General features: G+C 37.1%; 1 protein-coding gene, 1 long non-coding RNA gene and 1 pseudogene across 2 annotated transcripts in view; 1 reads left to right on the plus strand and 2 right to left on the minus strand.

Annotated features, from left to right (window-relative positions):
* LOC121032164 (uncharacterized) overlaps positions 1-9,442 on the minus strand; it is a 30,838-nt gene extending 21,396 nt beyond the window's left edge. The window contains exons 1-2 of the long non-coding RNA XR_005791125.1: positions 9,331-9,442; positions 9,032-9,137 (exon numbers count right to left, since the gene is read on the minus strand). This is a non-coding gene — a long non-coding RNA (uncharacterized LOC121032164). The remainder of the gene's footprint in view (positions 1-9,031; positions 9,138-9,330) is intronic.
* A 72-nt stretch (positions 9,443-9,514) lies between these two features.
* STPG2 (sperm tail PG-rich repeat containing 2) overlaps positions 9,515-24,530 on the plus strand; it is a 554,759-nt gene continuing 539,743 nt past the window's right edge. Inside the window, exons 1-2 of the mRNA XM_040487853.1 lie at positions 9,515-9,997; positions 18,125-18,237. Of these exons, the coding sequence (XP_040343787.1) occupies positions 9,889-9,997; positions 18,125-18,237 (222 nt within the window). The 5' untranslated portion in view covers positions 9,515-9,888. The remainder of the gene's footprint in view (positions 9,998-18,124; positions 18,238-24,530) is intronic.
* Positions 15,123-16,733, minus strand: LOC121032166 (dnaJ homolog subfamily A member 1-like; annotated as a pseudogene).

The following is a 24,530-nucleotide window of genomic DNA, read 5'->3' on the forward strand; positions in this document are numbered from 1 at the left end:
TCCTTTGTTGTTTCATAACATTTAAAAATGTTGGTTCTCATTAAATTTAAAATACTAAGCTAGTATCAAAGCAATATTTCTTTGCTGGTGTTTCATTTTATATTTTACTATCCTTTTTAAAAAGTTGAACAAATATTAAAAATTTACTCTTTAAAATGTGTTATGTAGCCATGGAGGGTAGGGAGTTGTTTTTGCGGAAAGAGGACAGAGAAAGGGAAAGGATGTTGAAGAAGGGTACAGATCATCTAAGCAGAAAATCAACAAGGATATAATAATTGTAAATATTTATGCCCCCAACGTGGAAACGCCCAAATATATAAGTCAATTAATCACAAGAAAACCAGCCCTCAATAGGTACAAAAAGATCCAGATCATACTGTGCATATTTTCGGACAACAATGCTGTGAAACTCAAAATAAGCACAAGAAAACATTTAGAGAAACCATGAATACTTGGAGACTAAAGAACATCCTATTAAAGAATGAATGAGTTAGCCAAAATGTTAAAGGGGAAATTAAAAAGTACATGGCAGCCAATGAAAATGATAACACCACAGCTCCAAACCTCTGAGATGCAGCAAACGTGGTCATAAGAGGGAAGTATATAGCAATCCAGGCCTTCCTAAAGAAGGAGGAAAGGTCTCAGATACACAACTTAACCTTACACCTTAAAAAGGTGGAAAAAGAACAGCAAATAAAATCCCAAACCAGCAGAAATCAATGCTATTGAAATTAAAAAAACAAAAAACAAAAAACAACCCCCCCCCCCCAAAAAAAAACAAACAGTAGAACAGATCAATGAAACCAAGAGCTGGCCCTTTGAAAGAATTAACAAAATTTGATCTACCCAGCCAGTATGATCAAATAGAAAAAGGAAAGGACCCAAATAAATAAAATCACTAATGAAAGAGGAGATATCACAACCAACACTGCAGAAAAACAAACAATAATAAGAGAATGTTATGAGCAATTATATGCCAACAAATTGGGCAATCTGGAAGAAATGGACAAATTCCTAGAAATATATAGACTACCAAAACTGAAACAGGAAGAAGTAGAAAATTTGAACACACCCATAACCAATACAGAAACAGAATTAGTAATCAAAAATCTTGACAAACAAGAGTCCAGGGCCAATGGTTTTCTAGGGAGAATTCTACCAAATATTTAAAGAAGAGTTGAGACCTATTTTTTGGAAGCTGTTCCAAAAGATAGAAATGGAAGTAAAACTTCCAAACCCATTCTATGAGGCCAGCATTTACCTTAATTACAAAACCAGACAAAGACCCCAATAAAAATTAAGAGAACAATAGACCAATTTCCCTGATAGAGATGGATGCAAATTCTCGACAAGATACTAGCAAACTGGATCTAACAATACATTAAAAGAATTATTCACCATGATCAAGTGGGATTTATTCCTGGGATGCAGGGCTGGTCCAATATCTGCATATCAATCAATGGGATACATCACAATAAGTATTTGACAAAATACAACATCCTTTGTGGATAAAAACCCTCAAGAAAGTAGGGATAGAAGGATCATACCTCAAGATCATAAAGATCATGTATGAAAGACCAACTGCTAATATCATCCTCAATGGGGAAAACCTGAGAGCTTTCCCCCTAAGGTCAGGAACACAATAGGAATGTGCATTTTCACCATTGCTATTCAACATAGTGTTGGAAGTCCTAGCCCCAGCATTAAGACAACACAGAGAAATAAAAGGCATCCAAATCAGCAAGGAGGAAGTCAAACTTTCACTCTTCGCAGACGACATGATATTCCATATAGAAAACCCAAAAGACTCCACCAAAAAACTTTTAGAACTGAGACATGAATTCAGCAAAGTCGCAGGATATAAAATCAATGTACAGAAAGTGGTTGCATTTCTATATATCAATAATGAAGCATGAGAAAAAAATTCAGATTTCAATTCCATTTACAATTGCACCAATAACCACAGAATAACTAGGAATAAAACTAAACAAAGAGGTGAAATATCTATATACTGAAAACTACAGAAAGCTTGTGAAAGAAATTGAAGAAGCCACAAAGAAACGGAAAAACATTCCATGCTCATTGATTGGAAGAACAAATATTGTTAAAATGTCAATACTACCCAAAGCAATCTACATATTCACTGCAATCCCTATCAAAATAACACAAGCATTCTTCACAGAGCTAGAACAAACAATCCTAAAATTTGTATGGAACCAGAAATGACCCCGAATAGCCAAAGCAATCTTGAGAAAGAAAACCAAAGCTGGAAGTGTCACAATTCCATACTTCAAGGTGTATTACAAAGCTGTAATCATCAAGACATTAAGGTACTGGCACAAAAGAGACACATAGATCAGTGGAACAGAACAGAGAACCCAGAAATGGACCTACAAACATATGGCCAACTAATCTTTGACAAAGCAGGAAAGAATATCCAATGGAATAAAGACAGTCTCTTCAGCAAATGGTGTTGGGAAAACTGAACAGCAACATGCAGAAGAATGAACCTGGACCACTTTCTTATACCATATACAAAAATAAACTCAAAATGGATGAAAGGCCTAAACGTAAGACAGGAAGCCATCAAAATCCTAGAGGAGAAAACAGGTAATGACCTCTTTGACCTGGGCCACAGCAACTTCTTACTTGACATGTCTCCAGAGGGAAGGGAAACAAAAGCAAAAATGAACTATTGGTACCTCATTAAGATAAAAAGCTTCTGCACAGTGAAGGAAACTATCAGCAAAACTAAAAGACAACTGATGGAATGGGAGAAGATATTTGCAAATGACATATCTGATAAAGGGTTAGTATCTAGAATCTATAAAGAACTTATCAAACTCAACACCCAAAAAGCAAATAATCCAGTGAAGAAATGGGCAAAAGACATGAATAGACACTTTTCCAAAGAAGACATCCAGATGGCTAACAGACACATGAAAAACTGCTCAACATCACTCGTCATCAGGGGAACACAAATCAAACCCACAATGAGATACCACCTCACACCTGTCAGAATGGCTAACATTAACAACTCAGGCAACAACAGATGTTGGCGAGGATGAGGAGAAAGAGGATCTCTTTTGCACTGCTTGTGGGAATGCAAATTGGTGCAGCCACTCTAGAAAACAGTATGGAGGGTCTTCAAAAAATTAAAAATATGGGAATGCAAGCTGGTGCAGCCACTCTGGAAAACAGTGTGGAGGTTCCTCAAAAAACTAAAAATAGAACTACCCTATAACCCAGCAATTGCATTACTAGGTATTTATCCAAGGGATACAGGTGTGCTGTTTCGAAGGGACACGTGCACCACAATGTTTATAGCGGTGCTATAGACAATAGCCAAAGTATGGAAAGAGCCCAAATGTCCATCGATGGATTAATGGATAAAGAAGATGTGGTATATACAGACAATGGAGTATTACTCAGCAATCAAAAAGAATGAAATCTTGCCATTTGCAACTACGTGGATGGAACTGGAGGGTATTATGCTAAGTGAACTTAGTCAGAGAAAGACAAATATCATACGACTTCACTCATATGAGGACTTTAAGACACAGAACAGATGAACATAAGCGAAAGGAAGCAAAAATAATATAAAAACAGGGAGGGGACAAAAACATAAGAGACTCATAAATATGGAGAACAAACTGAGGGTTACTGGAGGGGTTGTGGGAAGGGGGTGGGCTAAATGGGTAAGGGGCACTAAGGAATCTGCTCCTGAAATCACTGTTGTACTATATGCTAATTTGGATATAAATTAAAAAAAAAATAGAATTACCCTATGAACCAGCAATTACACTACTAGGTATTTATCTAAAGGATACAGGAGCGCTGATTCGAAGGAGCACATGTACCCCAATGTTTATAGCAGCACTATTGACAAAAGCCAAAGTATGGAAAGAGCCCAAATGTCCATCAACTGATGAATGGATAAAGAAGACGTGGTATATATATACATATACATATGCATATGTATATGTATACACACATACAATGAAATATTACTCGGCAATCAAAAAGGATAAAATATTGCCATTTGCAACAATGTGGATGGAACTACAATGTATTATGCTAAACAAAGTAAGTCAGAGAAAGACAAATCATATTATTTCACTCATATGTGTAATTTAAAATACAAAACAGATGAACATAAGGCAAGGGAAAAATCATATAAAAACAGAGAGGGAGACAAACCATAAGAGACGCTTAAATACAGAGAACAAACTGAGGGTTGCTGGGTAGGTGGAAGGGCTAAAGGGTGAGGGGCATTAAGGAGGACAGAAGTTGGGATGAGCACTGGGTGTTATATGTAAGTGATGAATCACTAAATTCTATTCCTGAAATTATTATTATAGTATATGTTAACTAACTTGGGTATAAATAAAAAAAAAAAAGAAAAAATGTGCTATCTAAATGTTGTAATTAAAAAGTGATGTTCTCTAGAGTTTACCATTCATAGTAAGAAATGAAGGAAGGGCATTTCCAGGCAGGGATAAAGTCCTGAATGGAAGCACAGAGATGAAAAGGGCAAGGTTTGTTGAATATGTAACTTGTATGAATGGGGGATACTGGAAGATAGAGAAATTGAAAGTAGACTGGCTTGTCTGAAACACCCAATGCCAAGCTTACGTCATAGCAATAGGAGAGTTTTGAGCATGAGAGTGACATTCTCAAAATTGTACTTAGGAAGATTAATCTAACTATATGTGTGGGATCAATTGCAACAGAGAAATTAGAAAAGGATTCCAGTTGAAATGTTAGAATACAACAAATAAGTAAGAGAGCCTATCAACAAAATGACAGTGAGAATTCAGTGAGGGGTGGATTTCAGAAAGATCACAGAGATGAAAACAGTACAACTGGCACTTGTTTGGATGTGGGAGCACGAAGAGAAGTAGTCTAAGAAGTAGTTTAAGGCTTATATATGGGAAGATACTGCTCTTCTGAACAGAAAAGAGATTAGGAGGATGATCTGGCATTCCAGAGAAAAAAATGAGTTAAGATTTGAGAATATTTGAAGTGACGGTGGATCACTTATATTTAAATGTTAAGCAGGCACCTGAAACACATGAATCTCAAAGAAGATACATGGTTTGAGAATGGATCATTACCAAGGGAAAAAGAAAAGGATGGGAGAGAAAGAAAGATGAGAGAAAAACAAAAATTAGAGGAGACAGTAGGTGCTCTTACCATAAAGTATAATGAGAACCTGGAAGGTAGGGTACCATGGACATCAAAGGAGGAGAAAGTTCCCCAAGAGGGTGATTATGGAAAAAACTGAGGCGTTTCTTTTTACGTTGACTCCTTTCTCCTGAGAAATACAACCTGGTACCCAGAAATAGGCTACATTTCCCTCTTTTATATCTACATGTGCCTGTTGACATAGTTTGGGCCAGTGAAATGTAAGCACATATTTTCTGCGTTTCTTCTAGGAGGCCTCCTTGAAAGGGAGGGATGTACACTTTTTATTTTTTCTTCCTGCTGCTTATAATGGTTGGAACTCCAGCAAATAATTTTTAGACCATGAGCTCATGTCAGACTGGGAGGCATACATCAAGATATGGAACAGCATAATAGAGCATCCTGGTTCCCTGCCATGAAGGAGCCACTATATCACTCCTGATATTATCACTATATCACTCTGGACTTTCCGTTTTCAGATTAATAAATAAACATACAGCCAATCTCAAATAAGAATTGAGAAAAAAATTATTGCGTGTGATAGTAGAGCACAGTTGGGGACATTTCCCTCATAATGGCTATGAAAACAGGTCTAGAGTCAAACTGGCTTTAAATCTAGCTCTGTTATCCATTAACTATGTGATACTGGGTGAAAAATGTAATGGTTGTCACCATATTAACAGAGATATTAATAGAACCTACCTCAAGAGTTATATGAGAAATTATTTAGATTGTTTATATAAGGTTCTTCACACAGTGCAAGCACATAGTAGGTGCTCAATAAATGTAAGTGAAAAAAATCAGGTGATCACTGATAACGTGCTGTAATTTTTAAAACATATTTCATGGAATGTTGTAATTTCAGAATCATATTAAGTCTGCAGTTTAGGGGCACCTGGGTGGCTAAGCTGGTTGAGTGGCTGACTTTGGCTCAGGTCATGATCTCGATGTTCATGAATTCAGCCCCACATTGGACTCACTGCTGTCAGCCTGTCAAGGCAGAGCCCACTTCTGGATCTTCTGTCCCCCTCTTTCTCTGCCCCTCCCCTGCTTGTGCTCTCTCCACCCGTGCCTCCCCCCAAAGTCTGTAGTTTAGAGAAACACATTTATATTAAACAAAATACTGAACATAAAATATACTTTGTAAGCTTCAGCTTATTATATAAATAAAAATTTTTACCATTTTAACCTGAACGCATATCATTTTACAGCGTGACCTCTCATAACACTGACAGATACATTCAGTTGTATAATACACGCTAAGTGATTTATTATCATCATTTGATTTTTATTTTTACAAAAAGCAAAACAATGGAAACTAAGTCCTAATGGGTTTAAGAAATCAGTTTCAACTCAGCTTGATAATATTTATGAGGTATTTAAGACTATTTAAGGCAGAATTCCCACACCTCATGCAATACTCCAGATGTCACCTGTTATCTACTTAATCCTCAAAATGTTATAAGGAAAAATTGGTGACTATGAAGTTTTTCATTGCAGTTAAGATATTTGATAAAGAATCAACTTTATTTAATAAAGCTTCATTTTAAAGTTTATTCTAGTGGCAGCCAATGTGGAGGAATGGAAAGTATCCAGATTTTGTAGTCAAGTAAATCTTAGTTCAAATATAGGTTCCATTTCTCATGAACACCATAGAAATAGTTGTATAGGGTAGTAAATTAGCATTAAAAGTATTTTTGCAGGAATTGAGAAATGCTGAGCCAAATTCTTTATTTTGAATTTATATGCAATTATAATTCTGCGTTAATATATTTCTTTTTTGCTGTAGCATATTCATTCTAAACTATTCAGGAAATATTTACCACAATGAGAGATAATGAAAAATATTTACTGTTCTCAATTAAAGATGATTTTCCTTTTTTTTTAAAGTTTAAAAAAATATTTACTTATTCTTGAGAGAGAGAGAGAGAGAGAGAGCGCGCTCATGAGCAGGGGATGGATGGCAGAGACAGAGGGAGAGAATCCCAAGGAGGCTCTGCCTGTCAGCACAGAGTCTGATGCGGTGTTTGAACTCACAAACTGTGAGATCTTGACCTGAGCCAAAATCAAGAGTTGGACGTTTAACCTACTTAGCCACCCAGGCTCTAAAAAGATCTTCCAGTTCTGAAATATGGTGTATCATTTTTGTTATTGAACCATAAGAGGGAAATAATGGCTGGGAAAGGTTGAGAGAACAGCCACAGTGATCAAGGAAATACAGGAAGGATTTTCACACTAAAAAGTTTTTAAAGAAAGACTATGTTAAGAATGTAGATTCTGAGAGCCTCCAAGTATTACAAAATTATAAAAAGTGTAGAGGTTGTACCTGCATTTAGATACAGAGGTGTGTTATTTTACAGGATCTGGCCACAAGACCCAGTAACATTAGAGTTGTGCCATTGATCAGCTATCCTTCTATGAGGTCCTTGAGGAACTAACGTATAGTGAGGAGGCAGGAAAGATAGAAAAACACTGTATTCTTAGCTGGTACAAAGGCCTTAAGGTCACAAACTCTCCTTTAGAGATCTGTGAATGAGCTAGGATAGATTCTATGAAGAACTCCTTTTGTCTAAATTAGGTTAGACTCAACTGGCCAAAAATCAAATTAGACAGAAAGCAGATAAACCCTGCTTTATCACTTCCATTCCCAATCTCAAACCCAAATCAGTCCGAGGAAAGAGTAAGCTAGGTGATGGTAGACATGAACAGCCAGAAAGAGGTTGCCAGTCTGCACCATGTCTATGCAAAGACGGCCTAAAACTGAATTTGCTTTCTGGGTTTATATTCTTGTTTGGGTCAAGGGAAAATGATGTCCTTAAGGAATGTCCACCAATAGAAGGCTAATGTAAAAGCACTACTGGATTATCCTCCAAAGCATATAGGTTTTTCTCTTTTTACCTCTGTGACTTTTTTCTTCATACTGTATCATAAAATCTAATAGTAAGTGTATTCTAGATCTCAGTGGGTATCTGGGGAACCTTGGGAAAATAAGGTTTAAATAACTTTTAAAAAACTATGAGGGGGTCTGTAAGCATGCAAGGAGAAAAATGAAGTCAGTGAGAAAGGATCACTGATGAGTATCTAGCTTCTTAGTAGAGAGAGGTGGTTTCCAAAGACCTGCAATATTTTCTTTTTCTGATTTTATACATCTCATCACCTCATATTATGGCTAATACACATCCCTACTCCATTCCATACAGAATCCCAGAGGCTGAACTTTCCTGCATCTTTGTATCCCCAGAGTCCAGCAGAGTACTGAACCTATAGTACATGCCAGTATGTGTTTTTTTTTTTAAGTAAATAAATAATTATTCAGCTAGCTGAGTAGGAAAAAAAAAAGAGGTATTACAGATACATCCTTGGGAAGCATCTATCCTTTCATGGAGAGCATTCTGATCTTTCTGTAACAACTGTCATACTAAATGACCCACTGAATTGAACATCAGATCGTGCTCTACAGAATCTAAATACTGTAAAAATTTGTAGTAGGTACAAATTAAAGTTCTGTGTCTCATTTGGGGGCAAGGCGTAGTCAAAGCAGGACTTATTTCAGCCTTTAAGGGTGATTAGAATCTGGAAAGGATTCTTGCTGGGAAGAACGAAAAACAAAAAGCAAAAAACAAACCAAAAAACCCCAAACCCAGCCTGAGACACCTTATAAGGTGGATTCTGACATAGATTTCTTAAGACATCTGGAGAAGCCAGGTTCTTTCTGCCTAAGCTTAAGCGACTCATTGGTTCAGAGAGGATGGACTGTTTTCTCAAGCCTTTGCTTTACAAATAAGAGTAAGGAGTCAATGTTGCCCTTGCCTGGCATGTGACAACAAAAGCAGCTTTCAGTTACCTGAACTTTGCATTGCTTCAGTTGGTGAGCTTTTCGTTTCCTCCCTGGGGTCCAACCGTTTCTTTTCACCACCACTTCCTGAGTATCTCTTCATTGTTTGGATTATCTGTGTAGTAAAGTCAGAGGTGTTTTCCCTCTGCGGGTGCGAATGTATTTGGAATGGGAGTGGGGGCTGAGCGTGCAGAACCCAGGCTCTGCTTCGAGAGAATGGTTTTTTCTTTCATAGTTTTTGGTAGTCTTTTCCCAGACGCCCTAACTGGTTTATAGCGGAAAGGGATCATGGTCAAGTGAGCTCTAACCTAGTCTAACGTGTTTTCCAGAGTTTTCCCGACAAGCCCAGGACCTGAAACACTTGGCGCCTCAAAAGGAGATCCAAGGTTCGCCCAGCCCTCCGGCTGACTAGGCGGTGAGCTCCGACGTGAAGCATTGTGGGAGGAGGGGCTCGCGTCTCAGTACGCATGCTTGGAGAGTTCGGCTGCGGAGTTGGAGGAGCGCTTCAACCTCTCTCTCCCAAAGACTTCCGGGGCGGAGAGAAGGCCGGAAGCACACCGAGTGGCGCGTACTTAATCTCCTTTCTTGGCGGAGCGCTTCACCTCTCGCCTGGTGAACTGATAGATGTTTGTGTGGGATAGCTTATCTCTGGTCACACTCCACGGGGCTAGAATTTGGCCTAGGGGAAATCTGACCCCAATGAGCAGGTGGGAGATAGCTCCCCACGGCAGCTCGTCCATTTACTCAAGCTCTTCTGTTCCCTCTACAGACTGTCGTAACCTTTTACTGCACACCTTCTCTAGTCGCCTTGTTTTTATCCCTTTTCAGAGGCAGTTCCTCCCGCCCCGCCCCTCCCTCCTGCAATTATGTATGATCGGGCTCCCCGCTTGCTCAGATTGTCTGAAGGTGGCAGCACTGAGGAGCATGTGGGTCCTGGGTCCTACCAGATACCTTTCCTGAAGCGGCAGGCAACAGGTAAGAGGTAGGGAAAGGCAAGCATTCTGTGACAGGCACCTCACTTTCCGCCTGCCCTGCTTCTGTGTGCCTGTTAAACATAATGGTATCACTTCATAAATATAACAAAACATGAACTAGGCAGAGAAAATACTCTCCTTGTTTTATAGGCAGTAACTGGTAAAATCATTTATCTTATTTCACAAAGTCAGTAATCGTATGGCTAGGACATAAGATGGTACAATGGTTGTCCCCATCAAACTTTAAATTGTACACGTTAGATCTGGGATTTTGATTTCCTGACTCTTGATGACTATGTGAGTCTCTAAATTCTGTGTTTCTTACTGCCTACTGTGTCTTTTCCTTGTAGTCCTGTCTGCCTGACACACATTTGCTACCATTAACCAGAGATACTTTATTTAGTAAGATTTAACTTTTATATTTCTATTTAGCAATATGATTTAAAGTCACCTTTACACCCATCGTGGGCCTGGAACTCAGGACCCTGAGATCAAGAGTTGCATGCTCTTCCAACTGAGCCAGCCAGGACCCCCATAACAAATATTTCTAATTTGCTTTCTGCTTTTTTCTAATCTGATGATTTTGTGGAGTTTACTACCATTCAAGCTGTAGTTTTTCCCTTGTTAATCTGCATTTTCTCTGTTGTTGAACTATACATTTTTAAATGAATCCATTACTCTATATGACCGATCAGATTGGGATATTAGGTTGATTTAGGTTTCTTTGGGTGGAGTGCAGGTTTCTCATTTGTCCTTGTTTTAATTTTGAATTTTACTAATTTTCAGCATCTGATATTGTATCAGTCTTCTTGGAGCCTATGTCTGTATTTAATACAGTGGAGTTGTTCTAAGCATTAACTCCCTAGCAATATATTAGCTACCAACCACCACCCAAAACACTTATACCTGTGATGCTTTTCAATCCTTATTTTGACACTGTCTTTAAACAGTGCCTGATTCATGGTTAGGACCTAATAAACATTTGTTACACACTGAATCAGGGAATCATCCCCCCCCCCCCCCCCTGCTTGGCAACCAATCCTCCATTGCCCTCTTTAAAGGTTTTTATTTTTCTCAATGCTTTTAAATGTTTCTATGGTGTATTTTCCATCCTTTGCTGGTTACTTTTCTCATGTATAATTTCTCATTCAGATCCATAGCTTGAACTGTCCATATTCTGATTCTGAAGACTTCCAGAAGAAAGTCTTTCGAGATATAGGTGATTTATATCTCTAAGATGAACGTTCTTCTGATCTTAGGGCCTTCTTACTACTATTAATTTTTTGAACATCTTTATCTGGGTGGTCTGTGACATCTGAAGGCCCATATATTCATTATTTTCTCCGTTGTTTCTAGCGTCTTTGAAAAATTACCTGTCAATCAGTCATAAACCTTAAACTTTGAAATTATTCTAGACTTCTTCTCTGACTGATCATACCCATTGCTCATTAAGGTCTATTGATTCTATCTTCTTATTGTCTCTCAAGTTAGTCTCCTTTCTTCATTTGACTACCCTTGACTTTGTTCAGGCCTCATTATTTCTATTTTGAATTAAACCAATAAAATATTGCTGTTTTTTGCTTTATTTCAATCTCCAACTTTTCTCTTATGGCTCAAGTGATCTTTCTAAGATATAATTATGTTAGTTGATAAAAAAAAAAGTTCTTTTAACACTAAGGTTAAAATCTGATGTACTTAACATAGTGCATAAGATTCTTCATGGTCTCATCCCTGACCTGGCCTCCCACATTATCTCTCCAGGCACCCACACCCAACACTTGACCTGTATACATATCAGCAGTTCCAACTTTGCATTTTCTATAAATTCATGCTTACTCACCTGCGTGTTTTTGCAGCTGCTGATACCTTTGCCCACTATGCTGTTTCTTCCTTTTTCATTTGACTGAGTCCTATTTTTTCTTTCAGACTCAGGTGAAATGAAATTGTTCTCTGATTACGATTTCTCAGGTCATTCTTTGACTCCTTAATGTCTCCTTCATAGCACTTTGATACTGTATCTTAATTATCTGTTAATTTATGTGGCTGCCACACTAAAATGTGAGCTTCTTGGGGGGCAATAACCATGATCTTTACTGGTACCTCTCAGTTTTTAGCTCAATAGCATAACACATAAAGGCTTAATTAAAAAAAAAAAACAATAATTCTTGGAATAAAGTTAGAAAAAAGGTCTAATGAACTACACATAGGAGAGTTAAAAACTCATTACATGACTTGTGTGAACTCTGCTTAGCAGTAAGTGCGGTGTTGCAACAAGGGTCTTCCTTTACTGTTTTGTAGAATTGTGCCTTTCTGACTTGTAAAATAAACTAAGAAATTCTATGCTTGGCAACTCCGAGCAGCTGCATCCTATTGAGCCCTGTTTTAGCAATACTCAGTGACCACATACTGATAATCAGTAGAAGGTGCAGATATCATTTCTGTACTGGATAATTTCAAAGTAGCTATTATAGGGGCATCTGGGTGGCTCAGTTGGTTAAGCATCTGACTCTTGATTTTGGCTCAGGTGATGATCTCACAGATGGGATTGAGCCCTGGGTTGGGCTCTGCCCTGACAGTGTGGAGCCTGTTTGGGATTCTCTCTCTCTCTCTCTCTCTCTCTCTCTCTCTCTCTCTCTCCCCCCCCATCTCCCTCCCCCTTTAAAATAAATAAATAAATGTAAAAAAAAAAGGAGCTATTATCCCTTTCCAAGGTTTATTCTGCCTTACCCCTCTGGGGTAATGCACTGGACTATGCAAAAATATACACAGTTATTTCAATTAAGGGTCATTTAGATTTTATAGAATATTATGTAGGAATATTAGATGTTGGGACTTTATTTAACTTGTTACCTTGAATCATAGGAGAGCAGAGGATCTTAGAGTCTTAGATCTTCAAAAGAAAGATGCAAATGCTCTTTATTCCTAACCTTTCTTTCTTCTCTTTAACCCTTCCTCTTACCATAGCCTGCTTGGTCAATGCTCTTGTGTATTATCTTCACGTTTTCCTCAGGAAATTCTTTTCACCCCAATCTGCAAACTTCATTGCCCCAGCTTTTGGCCATTGAATCAGAAAGACTCTTTCAACCCAGGCTTTACAGCCTAACAGGGATAGGACTGAGCTGCTCTGATTTCATGAATATGAGAGATAATGGATATTCCAATTCCAGGTTAGAGCTATTCCTGATTTTCTCTCGTTTCTCTAAGTAGGAAGCATATTTTGTCTCATCAAAGCAAATTTTCCTCAGAGACAACCACCCTAGTAAAATATGATAAAAACATAGTTCTTTTAGTAATGTGACTGCTCCTGGCATTATTGTGTTAAGGAGGATTTAACTGCTTTTTGAACCTGATTTATATAATAAAGGCACCGTACATTAGCTGTGTATTAATGATCTATATTGGTTCTATATCAGTTATCTAAGCTGGGTAACACTGGCTCCCAGATTTCTTCTTTGATGGAGGAGTGGTTAGCTTTGCCTGCCACAGAAGCATGAGCTGTTTATGGTTTTGTACTTATAACTATGTGCTTATGCCACCAATAATGAGTTATTAGCCAATCAGAATTTAGGGAGACCACCTCAGGAAATGCGATCTGTATTTAAGTTTAAATAAACAATAGGTATACGTTTACTGGATATGTTGATGTTCCTGAAGATGAGTATGTTTCAAAGATCTAGTTATTGCTTGCTTGCTTATTTATTCATTTATTTATTATTTTAGAGAGAGAGAGAGAGCATAAAGAGAGGGATAGAGGGATGGAGGGAGGGAGGGAGGGAGGGAGAGAGAGAGAGAGAGAGAGAGAGAGAGAGAGAGAGAGAGAGAGAAACAGAATTTTAAGCAGGCTGCATGCTCAGCATGGAGCCCAAAGCTGGGCTTGATCCCACGGCCCTGGGATTATGACCTGAGCTGAAATCGAGTCAGGAGTTACTGCTTTTGTGTGAAGAATGATCTTTTGGTTTTGTGGCTGTAGCTGTGGCTATAGAATTTGTCCTTTAATCACATGCTGCCCACCTTATTTCTCAGAACGTACTGACTTTTATTGCTTCATGCCAGTTTGATTTATATTCTGCTGTTGGTGCCTCAAACTCCGTATTTCCCAAACTGAACTTATTTCTTTCTTCTCAAATCTTTCCTTCTTCTATATTCCTAATTTCTTCTTTGTCAGAAAGCAGTGTCTCTCTGTAGTTTTCCTTGTTCTAAAATCTGCTCTGTCTGATGTTAATATAGTCTCTCCAGCTTCCTTTGATTCATGGATGCATGGTATATATTTTCCATTTTATTTTTAACTTCTTTATGTTTTTATGTTTTATGTTTTATGACTTCTTTATGTCTTTATGTTTTATGAGGGTTTTCTGTAGACAGCATGGAGTTAGGTCTTGCTTTTTTATCCAGCTGGCAATCTCTGCCTTTTAAATTGGGGTGTTTAGAACTTTTCTATTTAATTGTCAACATTGTTGTGTTTATATTTATTCTCTTGGTATTTGTTTTCTATTTATCTCATCTGCTCTTTGTTTCTCTTTTCTTTTTTCCCTACCTTCGTTGAATGAGTTTATTTTTTAAAAATAATTTTGTTTTTATCTCCACTATTGCTTTACTAGCTACACTTCTTCTTCTTCTTCTTTTTAAACATTTATTTTTGAGAGAGAGAGAGAGAGCGAGAGAGCACAAGCAGAGGAGGGGCAGAAAGAGAGGGAGACACAGAATCCAAAGCAGGCTCCAGGCATTGAGGTGTCAGCACAGAGCCTGACATGGGGCTCGAACCCATGAAACTGAGATTATGACCTAAGCCAAAGTCCGATACTTAACCGACTGAGTCACCCAGGTGCCCCTACTAGCTACACTTCTTTATTTTGTGGCGGTTGCTCTGAGGTTTAAATATATATCTCTAACCTATCACAGTCTACCTTCAAATAATAATGTACCATTTCACATATAGTATATGAATCTTACAACAGTGTGCTTCCATTTCTCCCACCTCATCTTTTGTGCCATTGTGGCCATATATTTTACTTCTATATATATGCTATGTCACAGTAACTTAAATTATTTTTGCTTTATTTATTTATTTATTTATTTTAAAATTTTTTTCAGAGCTTTTATATTTTTTATTCTTCATTTAACATTTAAAACACTACTATAGTTGAATATTAAAACAAAAACAATAGCAAGTAGTGAGCTCTGATTATAGTCCTTCACTCGTTCACTACTGCATATAAAATGCCAGCAGTGTTATTCACTGGCCCCATTAAGAGGTCTGACACTGAACAGCTCCCCTAGGGTGATGTTCATCATCCTCATATGTTTCTCCATTGTAATGGCACCATCTTTCCTGGTTTGGATCAAAGTCCACCAGTTCTACCTGGTCCATTTCATCAGTCCCTTCTACTTCCTTCTTCTCAGGTAGGAGTTTTTCCATCAAAGAGAGTTTATCAGGAGAGAGAAAGTCATTCTCAGGAAAGTTTACCTTAAATTTGATGATTAAGCAACCCTTTTCATATGGTCTATGATAAATTGGCATGCCTTCATTCAGCACACACTTGATATCTCCATGCTTGACAATCTGACCTGGATGAGAGGTAATGACAATGGTTCTGTTGTCAAGTGTAGATATTGGCTTTTGAAAGCCGCACAGTGCTTCAACCAGCTGTATGTGCATACACATGAAAAGATCCTCTCCTCGCCTAGTAAAAACAGCATGGTCCTTCTGATCTAAAACAATGATAGTATCTCCCGGTTCCAGTCCAGGTTCTTGGTCTCCTTCATCATGGAATGTTATCTTCTGGCCATCTTTCATGCCTTTGTCAATATGAACTTCTAGAATCTTCTTTTCTCAAACTATCTTCCTTCCATTGCAGCTTTTACATCTGTCTTTAGTACTGATCCGTTCCCCATGGCCCTGGCACTCCATGCACACAGACTGAATTTGTTGAACCATTCCAGGTTCTATCTGATGAATTCTTATTTGCATTCCAGTACCCGGGCAATTGGGACAACATTCTACCGCTCCTTTCTTACCACCTTGGCTTTCACATTTGTTGCAAATCACATTCTTTTGCAGAGCTAGTTTTCTTGTTGCACCATTATATAAATCTTCTAAGGTTACATAAGAGAGCTGATGCACAACATTTTTACCTCTCCTTTCTCTCTGCATCCTTCCTCCTCCTCCAAAAAACATATCAAAGATGTCCGTGGGGGAGCCAAAACCACCACCTGCTCCACCTTCTTTAGTTGCCTGTTCTCCTCCTTTGTCATATAATTCCCTTCTCTTCGCATCAGAGCGCACTTCATAAGCTTGAGAAATCTGTTTAAGCTTCTCTCTTTCATTTGGCTTCTTGTCAGGGTTGTACTTCAAAGCCAATTTCCTGTAAGCCTTTTTTGATTCTTTCTGGGTGGCATTGAGTTTGACCCCCAAAACATCATAGTAAGTAGTTTCTTTTACCTTTTTCTACATGCGGTGAGGGGGCCGAGGCTGGTGTGGGGGAGCGGGAAGGAATGTGTTGCTGGGCGCAGCTCGGCAGCCGCTGCTTCTCCGCTTTTCAGTGAGCGTTCTGGAAAGTTACAAATTATTTTTGCTTTAAATGGTTATTTTTAGGGGCACCTTGGTGGCTCGATGGGTTGAGCATCTGACTTTGGCTTAGGTCATGATCTCACATCTTGGGTTTGAGCCCCCCCCCCCCCATCGGGGTCTGTGCTGACAGCTGGTATTCTGTGTCTCCCTTTTTCTCTGCCCCTCCTCTGCTCACGTTCTCTCTCCAAAAATAAAATAAAGCATTAATTTTTTTATTTTTAAAGAGATTAAGAATTGAGAAGAAATGTTGAGAAGAAAATTTGTTGTTAATCCTATGAATGCACTTTTCATTTCAGAAGTTTGATTTGGGTCTTGTTATATCTTCTCTCTTCATCATGTTCATCTTTCTTCTACCTTGTTGAACATATGAAGAATATTTATAATAGATACTTTAATGTTCTTGTGTGTTAATTCCATCTTCTCACGGATAGATCTGTTTCTTTTCAGTGATTTTCCTCCTGTTTATGGGACTTGTTTTTCTGCCTTTTGGAAGAAATTTTCTGGTGTGTGCACTGTTCATGTTTTTATAATCTGTGGCTTGGTTTGTGTGTGCTTATCTGTGTGTTTTGAAGGAAATTTGTATCTTGTTCTCTTTCATGGTTTGCTGCTTTTCTTTAGTGATATAACAAATAATTCTTGATTTCAGTTGCATTTTAATAAATGTGGGCTTTAAAGTAAACACATTATTTCTTGTCTTAATATTTTTCCTTAATCAAGATTAACAAGATTTGAAACTACACTAATTAATACCATGTATTCTCACAGTATTGTACATCTTCTTTTAGTGTTTAAGATTCACACAAATATGAGGTGTCACTTTCATTCTTTTATTACCTGTTGAAGATAGTTGCTCTGTTCTCTTCCATCACTTCTTTAATGTGTGTTGCTTACACTATACTCATTTTCCATTTCTTAAAATTTTTTTATAAATCTTTCGCAGACTCTGTGTGTCTACTAAATTTATTAATTTTGTCTAATTTTATGATTACTTCTTCCAATGAAATTTGTATCTTAGATTTGTAAATCTTTATTTGGGGTCAGGTAATCAAGAAATATTTACCAAGTACCAACTATGTACCAAAGTAAAGAGACATTATTAATTACTTGCTGTAAACTCACTTTAAATTATTTCGATCTAAGCTGTCTCTGCAACTTTATATATGCTATTTTCTACAAATAGTAGGTGCTATTCCAGAATATGAAACACTGGTCTTCTGTGGACGAAAACATTTTATTAGCTAAGCATAACTGACATTTTCATCTCAACCAGATATACCTAAAAGAAAAAGGACTTTTGTTTTTTATTTCTTTAAGTATTTTTTTCTGTTGTTTAGGAATTCCAGTTCTGTAGGTTCTTTTATTTAATATATATTAATAAACATTCTGCTGTTACACCAGATTTTTTAAAAAATGCAACAACTTCTGAGGGTACCCATTGGTTCTGAAAATGTAGTCTCAACAACTGAAGTTACTAAATGATTTTATATATTTTGGATGTTTTTTCTGTGAAGTCACTGGGACCCTATCTTATCTGCCAGTGATATGATTTTACTTTTATAGGTGGCTATGCACCATTCCTTTCTTTGGCTGCCAGAGACAGTACTTTTACTGTTGCTTCTAACACTGAGAAAGCTGTTCCAGGTCCAGGACACTATAATGTTTCAGAAGCACAGGTAAATTTGTAATAGTTATAATTGTCTGAGTTAATAAGAATCATGCTTTCTTCCTCTAATAGACTAATATGTCATTTATCATATTTTATTTTTCCTTCATATCATCTTCTTTCTCCTTTTAATCTATATTTTGTTATTAGAATAAGAGAAAATAAATGTATTTAATATTGATTGCCTGGTTGGGTGTTCTCCATTATTCTGTATATTCTATAAGACATAAAACATTGTTACATGCCTCATGGTTCTTGAGACTCTTCAATGGGAGAATAAGACTATTGAATGAATTATGGTATGTGAAAGTTGTGTAAATGATCAACATCTGTAGAAGGAGGGTGGCAGTAGAGTGAAAGAATTAGTTTTTGTGTCATACTCTTAAGCTATAGCTATTGCCATTGTCTCATCTTGTACCTATACAGTCTCAAGAGTCTATGACCAGAATATTTTTGATGACCCATTCATGTTCAGAAGCCATGGATGTAACTCCAATATGTTCTTAATCATGAATATCATCTTTTACCCTTTTCACATACATTTTGCATTCATATATAATGACTCCTAGTTGAGCCCAGCAGATCTTTATCTCCTCTGTTGGAGGCCCAGGTGCAGTCATTGATGCTTTAATTGTTGAATTAGACTTCCTAAATTAATAATAGCAACTATTCTATCAGGATTTTTTTGTTGGAAGCAATAAAATAGATTTCTAAGACAGATACTGGATTTACAATAATATTTATAGGAAGAGTATTTGGGTGACTTATGGACCTGAAGGATGAATTGAACAGTGAGGTCTGAAGGAGGGACAGGACTAAGACGATTCCAGGTATGTCAGAAGTAAGAACTGCAATAGGGAACTGCCATTAGAGAACTTAATTCTAGAACTCCATCTGTTTTTTATGTGTGACTCCACTCAGTGTTAAAATTCCCAGTAGGGAGAACCTGATTGGTCCAATGGTTCCTGGGATAGAGGATCCTGTGTTTGGAACCTCCTTTAAAACCACAAAGCATAGGGAAGATTTCTATCTGCTGGACAGATAGAAAACAATAGATTTCCATTACATTTTACCCCTTGATTGTCCAGTTTTCTTCATTCTAATGTGCACTACACATACACACAATTCTTTCCATATATATAATTTTAAAAATGAAATTATTTTATGTATAATTTTCAAGTATAACTTCTCTGAAGGAGCCAAACTAGTGTCTAGCTATTGCATTCAGAGATGGTCTTACAGTGTGACTATCGAATGGATCTCTATATTAAGGCCATTTTTGCTCTTGTTTTTTCATATTCCTTTTCCATTATTCTGCAACTTATAGATTAAATGGTAAGTAAATAGAACATGAGATACTATAAAGAAGTGGTTAGTAGTGTGGCCTCTGGAATTAGACTGCCTACATTTGTTTTTCATTTTGTTTTTTAAAAAAATTTTTAACGTTTATTCATTTTAGAGAGAAAGAAACAGAGAGAGCACGATAGGGGGAAGGGCAGATAGAGAGGGAGACACAGAATCTGAAGCAGGCTCCAGGCTCTCAGCTGTCAGCACAGAGCTGCCGCAGGGCTCGAACTGACAAACCACGAGATCATGACCTGAGCTGATGTCAGACGCTTAACCAATAAGCCGCCCAGGTGCCCCTAGACTACCTACGTTTGAAATCTGTCTCTGCCACTTACTAACTGTAAGACTTAATCTTCACTACTTAATCTCTGGGCTTCAGTGTCCTCATCTGTTTAATAGGGATACTAAATTTGTAGGATTTTTCTAAGAATTAAGTGTTAGTAAGCATGTAAAAATAGTGCTTGACTATAGGTAGCATTCAATAAATTTTATCCATTATTAGTGCTGCCATTTTACAACAGAAGAGGGAAAGAGAGAGGGGGAAAATGAAAACAAAGTGATATGGGAAGCAAGGAAATGCAGATGGGATCTGTTTCTGTAACTGATCATGAAGCTGTAGGTGGCTTAAGATTTTTCCATTACTCATTCTGTGTTCCCTGTCTCTTTAACAGGGACTTTATCTGGTGGAGTTTTTAGCTTGATGTGGTGACTACAGTCTTTAGTTCTAAGAAGTCTGTGCTCTGTTCACAGGCGTCCTTCTCAAATCTTTATATAAACTTGCTCTTAGCATTTTCACTGGGCATTATAGTTCGAGGAAGCTCTGCAAAGTGTGTCTCTGTCTTCTTCCCACCACAGTGCTGTGGCCCTCATTAGTCCTGTTTTTCAGTGCTGGCCATTGTTAATCACCTCAGCCAATACACTGACTTCCTTATTTTGTTTTCTGCTTTCTAGCATAAGGAAGCTGGAATGGCCAGGCATGGTCTCAACTTCCAACTCAGTGGGACATTTATGCTGGTTTCTTAAAACTTCTAGAATACTAATGCCTAGAGGACAAAAAGCAAAAAAATAGTAGTGGGTCATTACAGTTAATTGGAAATGTCACTCCTATTTCCACTCCATGGCCTATGGCCAGCGTATTATGGGTCTATGGGTTTGCTAGTTCTACCAGTAGTACTTTATAAAGACTGTAACTCCACTCTTCGAAGAGGGGAATGGAATAAAATATACAATAGGTAGATTTCAAACTTGTTAAATATGACAAATATGAGGGTGTTGTGATATTTTATTAATACCGGTTTTAGTGAATTCCACATGTAAAATAATGCAAAATGCAATTTAGATCAGACTTTATTTTATTCCAATTTATTTCTTGGATTTCAAGAATAAGGAATTAGAAAATGTAGTTTTTTTAATGTAATAGTTGACGTAAAAAAAAAGTTCTAGTATTCTCTATTTTTGTTCTTAAAACTATAAACAAATGCCAAGAGAAGATTGATTTCCTTCATTTAAAAGATGACTATGACTTATTTACTCAATTGTTGTTGAATTTTTTTTTTTTGGTAGTTTTAGGCTAAATTCCTACAGAACTTTTCGAACTTCAAGAAATATGAATTTATCACACTGTTTAAAACATAAAGTTCATTATTTTAAATGACTGAATTAGGAAATACGTTTGTGATGTGGCATAGTTAGCATACTAATTCTGTAAAAAATTAATATACTGAATAATAATTAAAGGGATAATCTTATTAGAGATTAATGCAAACGATTAATAATTTATTTTAATACTTTTATTTTGGAAGCATAGGTTGAAATGTTGCTTTCTATTAGCAATTACTTAGTAAATATTATTTGGAGACTTCAAATGAAATTTAATTTAATTTAATTTATTTTATTTTATTAGCCTATTAAGTCATATACCTTATTCTGTTCAGATCCTGTTTCCTAGAATGAAAACCACTCCAAAGAGTCACTTCAGATTTCACTTATGTTTTCCTGGTTCTAATTCTGTTCTAGTTTGTGAGCTGTCTCTGAATGGCAGATACCATCTTGTTTCTTGCTACATAAGATTGGTTCTAGATGTGGAGATCTCTTCTGTGGATGTAGATAAATAGTTATATTTCATATTTCTTGCTACCTAGGCCTAGTAATAGATGTCCAAATTGTTTTACTTAAAAAAAAATTTTTTTTTAATGTGTATTCATTTTTGAGAGACAGAGACAGAGTGTGAGGGGGGAGGGGCAAAGAGAGAGAGACACACGCAGAATCCAAAGCAGGTTGCAGGTTTTGAGCTGTCAGCACAGAGCCCGATGCGGGGCTTGAGCCCACGAATTGTAAGACGATGACCTGAGGCAAAGTCAGATGCTTAACTGACTGAGTCTCCCAGGCCCCCCTGTTTTACTTTTGATCTGAGAAATACATCTCACTAGAGTTGAAGGATAGGATATTGTATGTGATACAGTGCATGGCCTCACCCTTCAGATGAGACTCTGCCTCCTTTATTGTTGGGAGGTTGGTGGCAATATAGTAATTCATCAAGTAACCATAGCATATAGACAAAAGCACAGTACCCAAGAAGTAGTAAGGCTATTTTTCTCACAGATTTTCATATAAAATATATAGTTACCTCATAATATAATTTTTGGGGTATTTATCTGACATGTAGTTCCTTTTATAAACTCTTGTAAAATCAGTAGAATTGGTAATTATGAAATATGAATAATTGGAAAAAAATTCTTGGTTAATTTCTACCAGTTAAAAAATCAGATTAATTTTACTGTCTTCTGTTGAAGTTCAATATAAATTCAAACTGCAGTGTGAAATGTAAGATCATAGAGAGTATAGTAATGGCTTTCAAATAATCAAGTTTTGAGGAGATGTTCTCCTTTCACATGATTTTACTTTTTATCTAACTTGTAATGTTAATGTTTTTGCAAAATCATTAAATTTTATTATAGGTCCAAGCTCTTTTCAACATAGGGATTATGATCTCGTTAAAACAGTTATTAAGTAGTGAATTGGTGACCTAAAAATATAATTTTGATTCATTTTTTTAACATAAGATGTCTTTTGTGTATTTCTTTTTTTTTAATTTTTTAAGTGTTTATTTATTTTTGAGAGAGACAGACACACACACACACACACACACACACACACACACACACACACACAGTGAGCAAGAGAGGTGTAGAAGAGAGGGAGACACAGAATCTGAAGCAGGCTCCAGGCTCTGAGCTGTCAGCACAGAGCCCGACACGGGGGTGGAACTCACAAACCGGGAGCTCATGATCTGAGCCAAAGTTGGAGGCTTAACTGACTGAGCCACCCAGGTGCCCCTCTTTTGGGTATTTCTTAAAAGCTCAGGGGCGTTTGGGTAGCTCAGTTGGTTAAGCGTCTGACTTCAGCTCAAGTCATGATCTAGGGGTAGGTGAGTTTGAGCCCCGCATGGGGCTCTGTGCTGACAGCTCAGAACCTGGAGCCTGCTTCTGACTCTATGTCTCTCACTCTATCTGCCTCTCCCCCACTCATCCCCTCTCTCATTCTTAAAAATGAAAAAAAATGTTAAAAAGCTGAAAGCAGCTGAATAAGATGCAGACTAGAGATAGACTCAATTAATAGTGATTATGAACAACTGACATTTATATACCATGAGTATGTATTGGTAAGTGAATAACTTAAAAAAATCTGATTAATCAAATGCCACTATTACTATGAACCATTTTTAAATGATTACACTATGACTGTTAATTGAAACTAATATGATGGAATTTTATCTGAATTCACTGACTATTACCGAGTTGATAAATTTCTGATTCCGGAGAATCCAGACATGTGGCATGGAAAGCTGTGGGAGATTCCTCCCTGTACCTCTTCTGCAAAAAACAATGTGTAAAACTAATTTGAGATAAAACCAAGCTGTTAAAAAACACAAAAAAACAATCAATCAAACAAAAACCCATGCTGTTGCCAGTAAGCCTACATAAACGTCCCTAGATGTAGCCGAAAAATAATTCATGAAAATAATTAATCCTAAACAAGCTTGGAAGGTTTGATTTTTCCCTGCAGTGTGAATACCAGTTTAAAAAAAATTTTTTTTAATGTTTATTTATTTTTGAGACAATGCAAGAGACAGAGTGCAAGCAGCAGAGGGGCAGACAGAGGGAGACACAGAATCTGAAGCGGGCTCCAGGCTCTGAGCTATCAGCCCAGAGCCCAACACGGGGCTTGAACTTATGAACCATGAGATCATGACCTGAGCCGAAATCTGACGCTTAACCGACTGAGCCACTCAGGTGCCCCTGAATACCAGTTTTTTAAGCTCATTTCAGAGGTGCATATTCTCCAGAGGCCTGTTAGTACATACTCTTTATTCCTGCTGTACAACTTTGAAGATTCCTATGTCTTGATTCCTGTTATAAAACTGAGTTTTGTATTCTCTTAGAGTGTCCTAAGTACAGTAAATTTTAGTTTGAGGTCAGAATTAAAACGATAATTGTCATCCTCTCTTGTTATCCCCTTTTACTAGAATTGTATCTTTAGTTAAGAGGCTTAACTTTTTCAGGTTGGGTTTTAAAACTGTTTGTTCATATTAATATGTAAAATTTACCAAATAGGTATTAATTATAAAATGTTTTTTTAAAATTATTTCATATTTTTCTCTCTAATTTAGTATAATATAAAAGGAGGCCATAGTCTACAAAACCGGGAGGAGCGTTTTAAGAAGTTTGTTTCAGATAGTCCAGGACCAGCAAGCTATGATCACTTTTATCATGGAGCATCAGATATCATGAATAGAAAAGCACTACAGGTTAAAGAGCATCTTCAATCAGTATGTTCTATTTTAAATTATGCTTCTGATATTTCTTTTAGTTAAAATAGAAAAGATTTAATGTTTTATATATTAAGTGGAGTAAAAAATTTGTGTAGGAGACTAGCAGGTGACATGTTTGAAAAGGT

This window comes from Herpailurus yagouaroundi, unplaced genomic scaffold (genome assembly GCF_014898765.1).
Source record: "Herpailurus yagouaroundi ecotype Mexico unplaced genomic scaffold, PumYag 28, whole genome shotgun sequence".
NCBI lineage: Eukaryota > Metazoa > Chordata > Mammalia > Carnivora > Felidae > Herpailurus > Herpailurus yagouaroundi.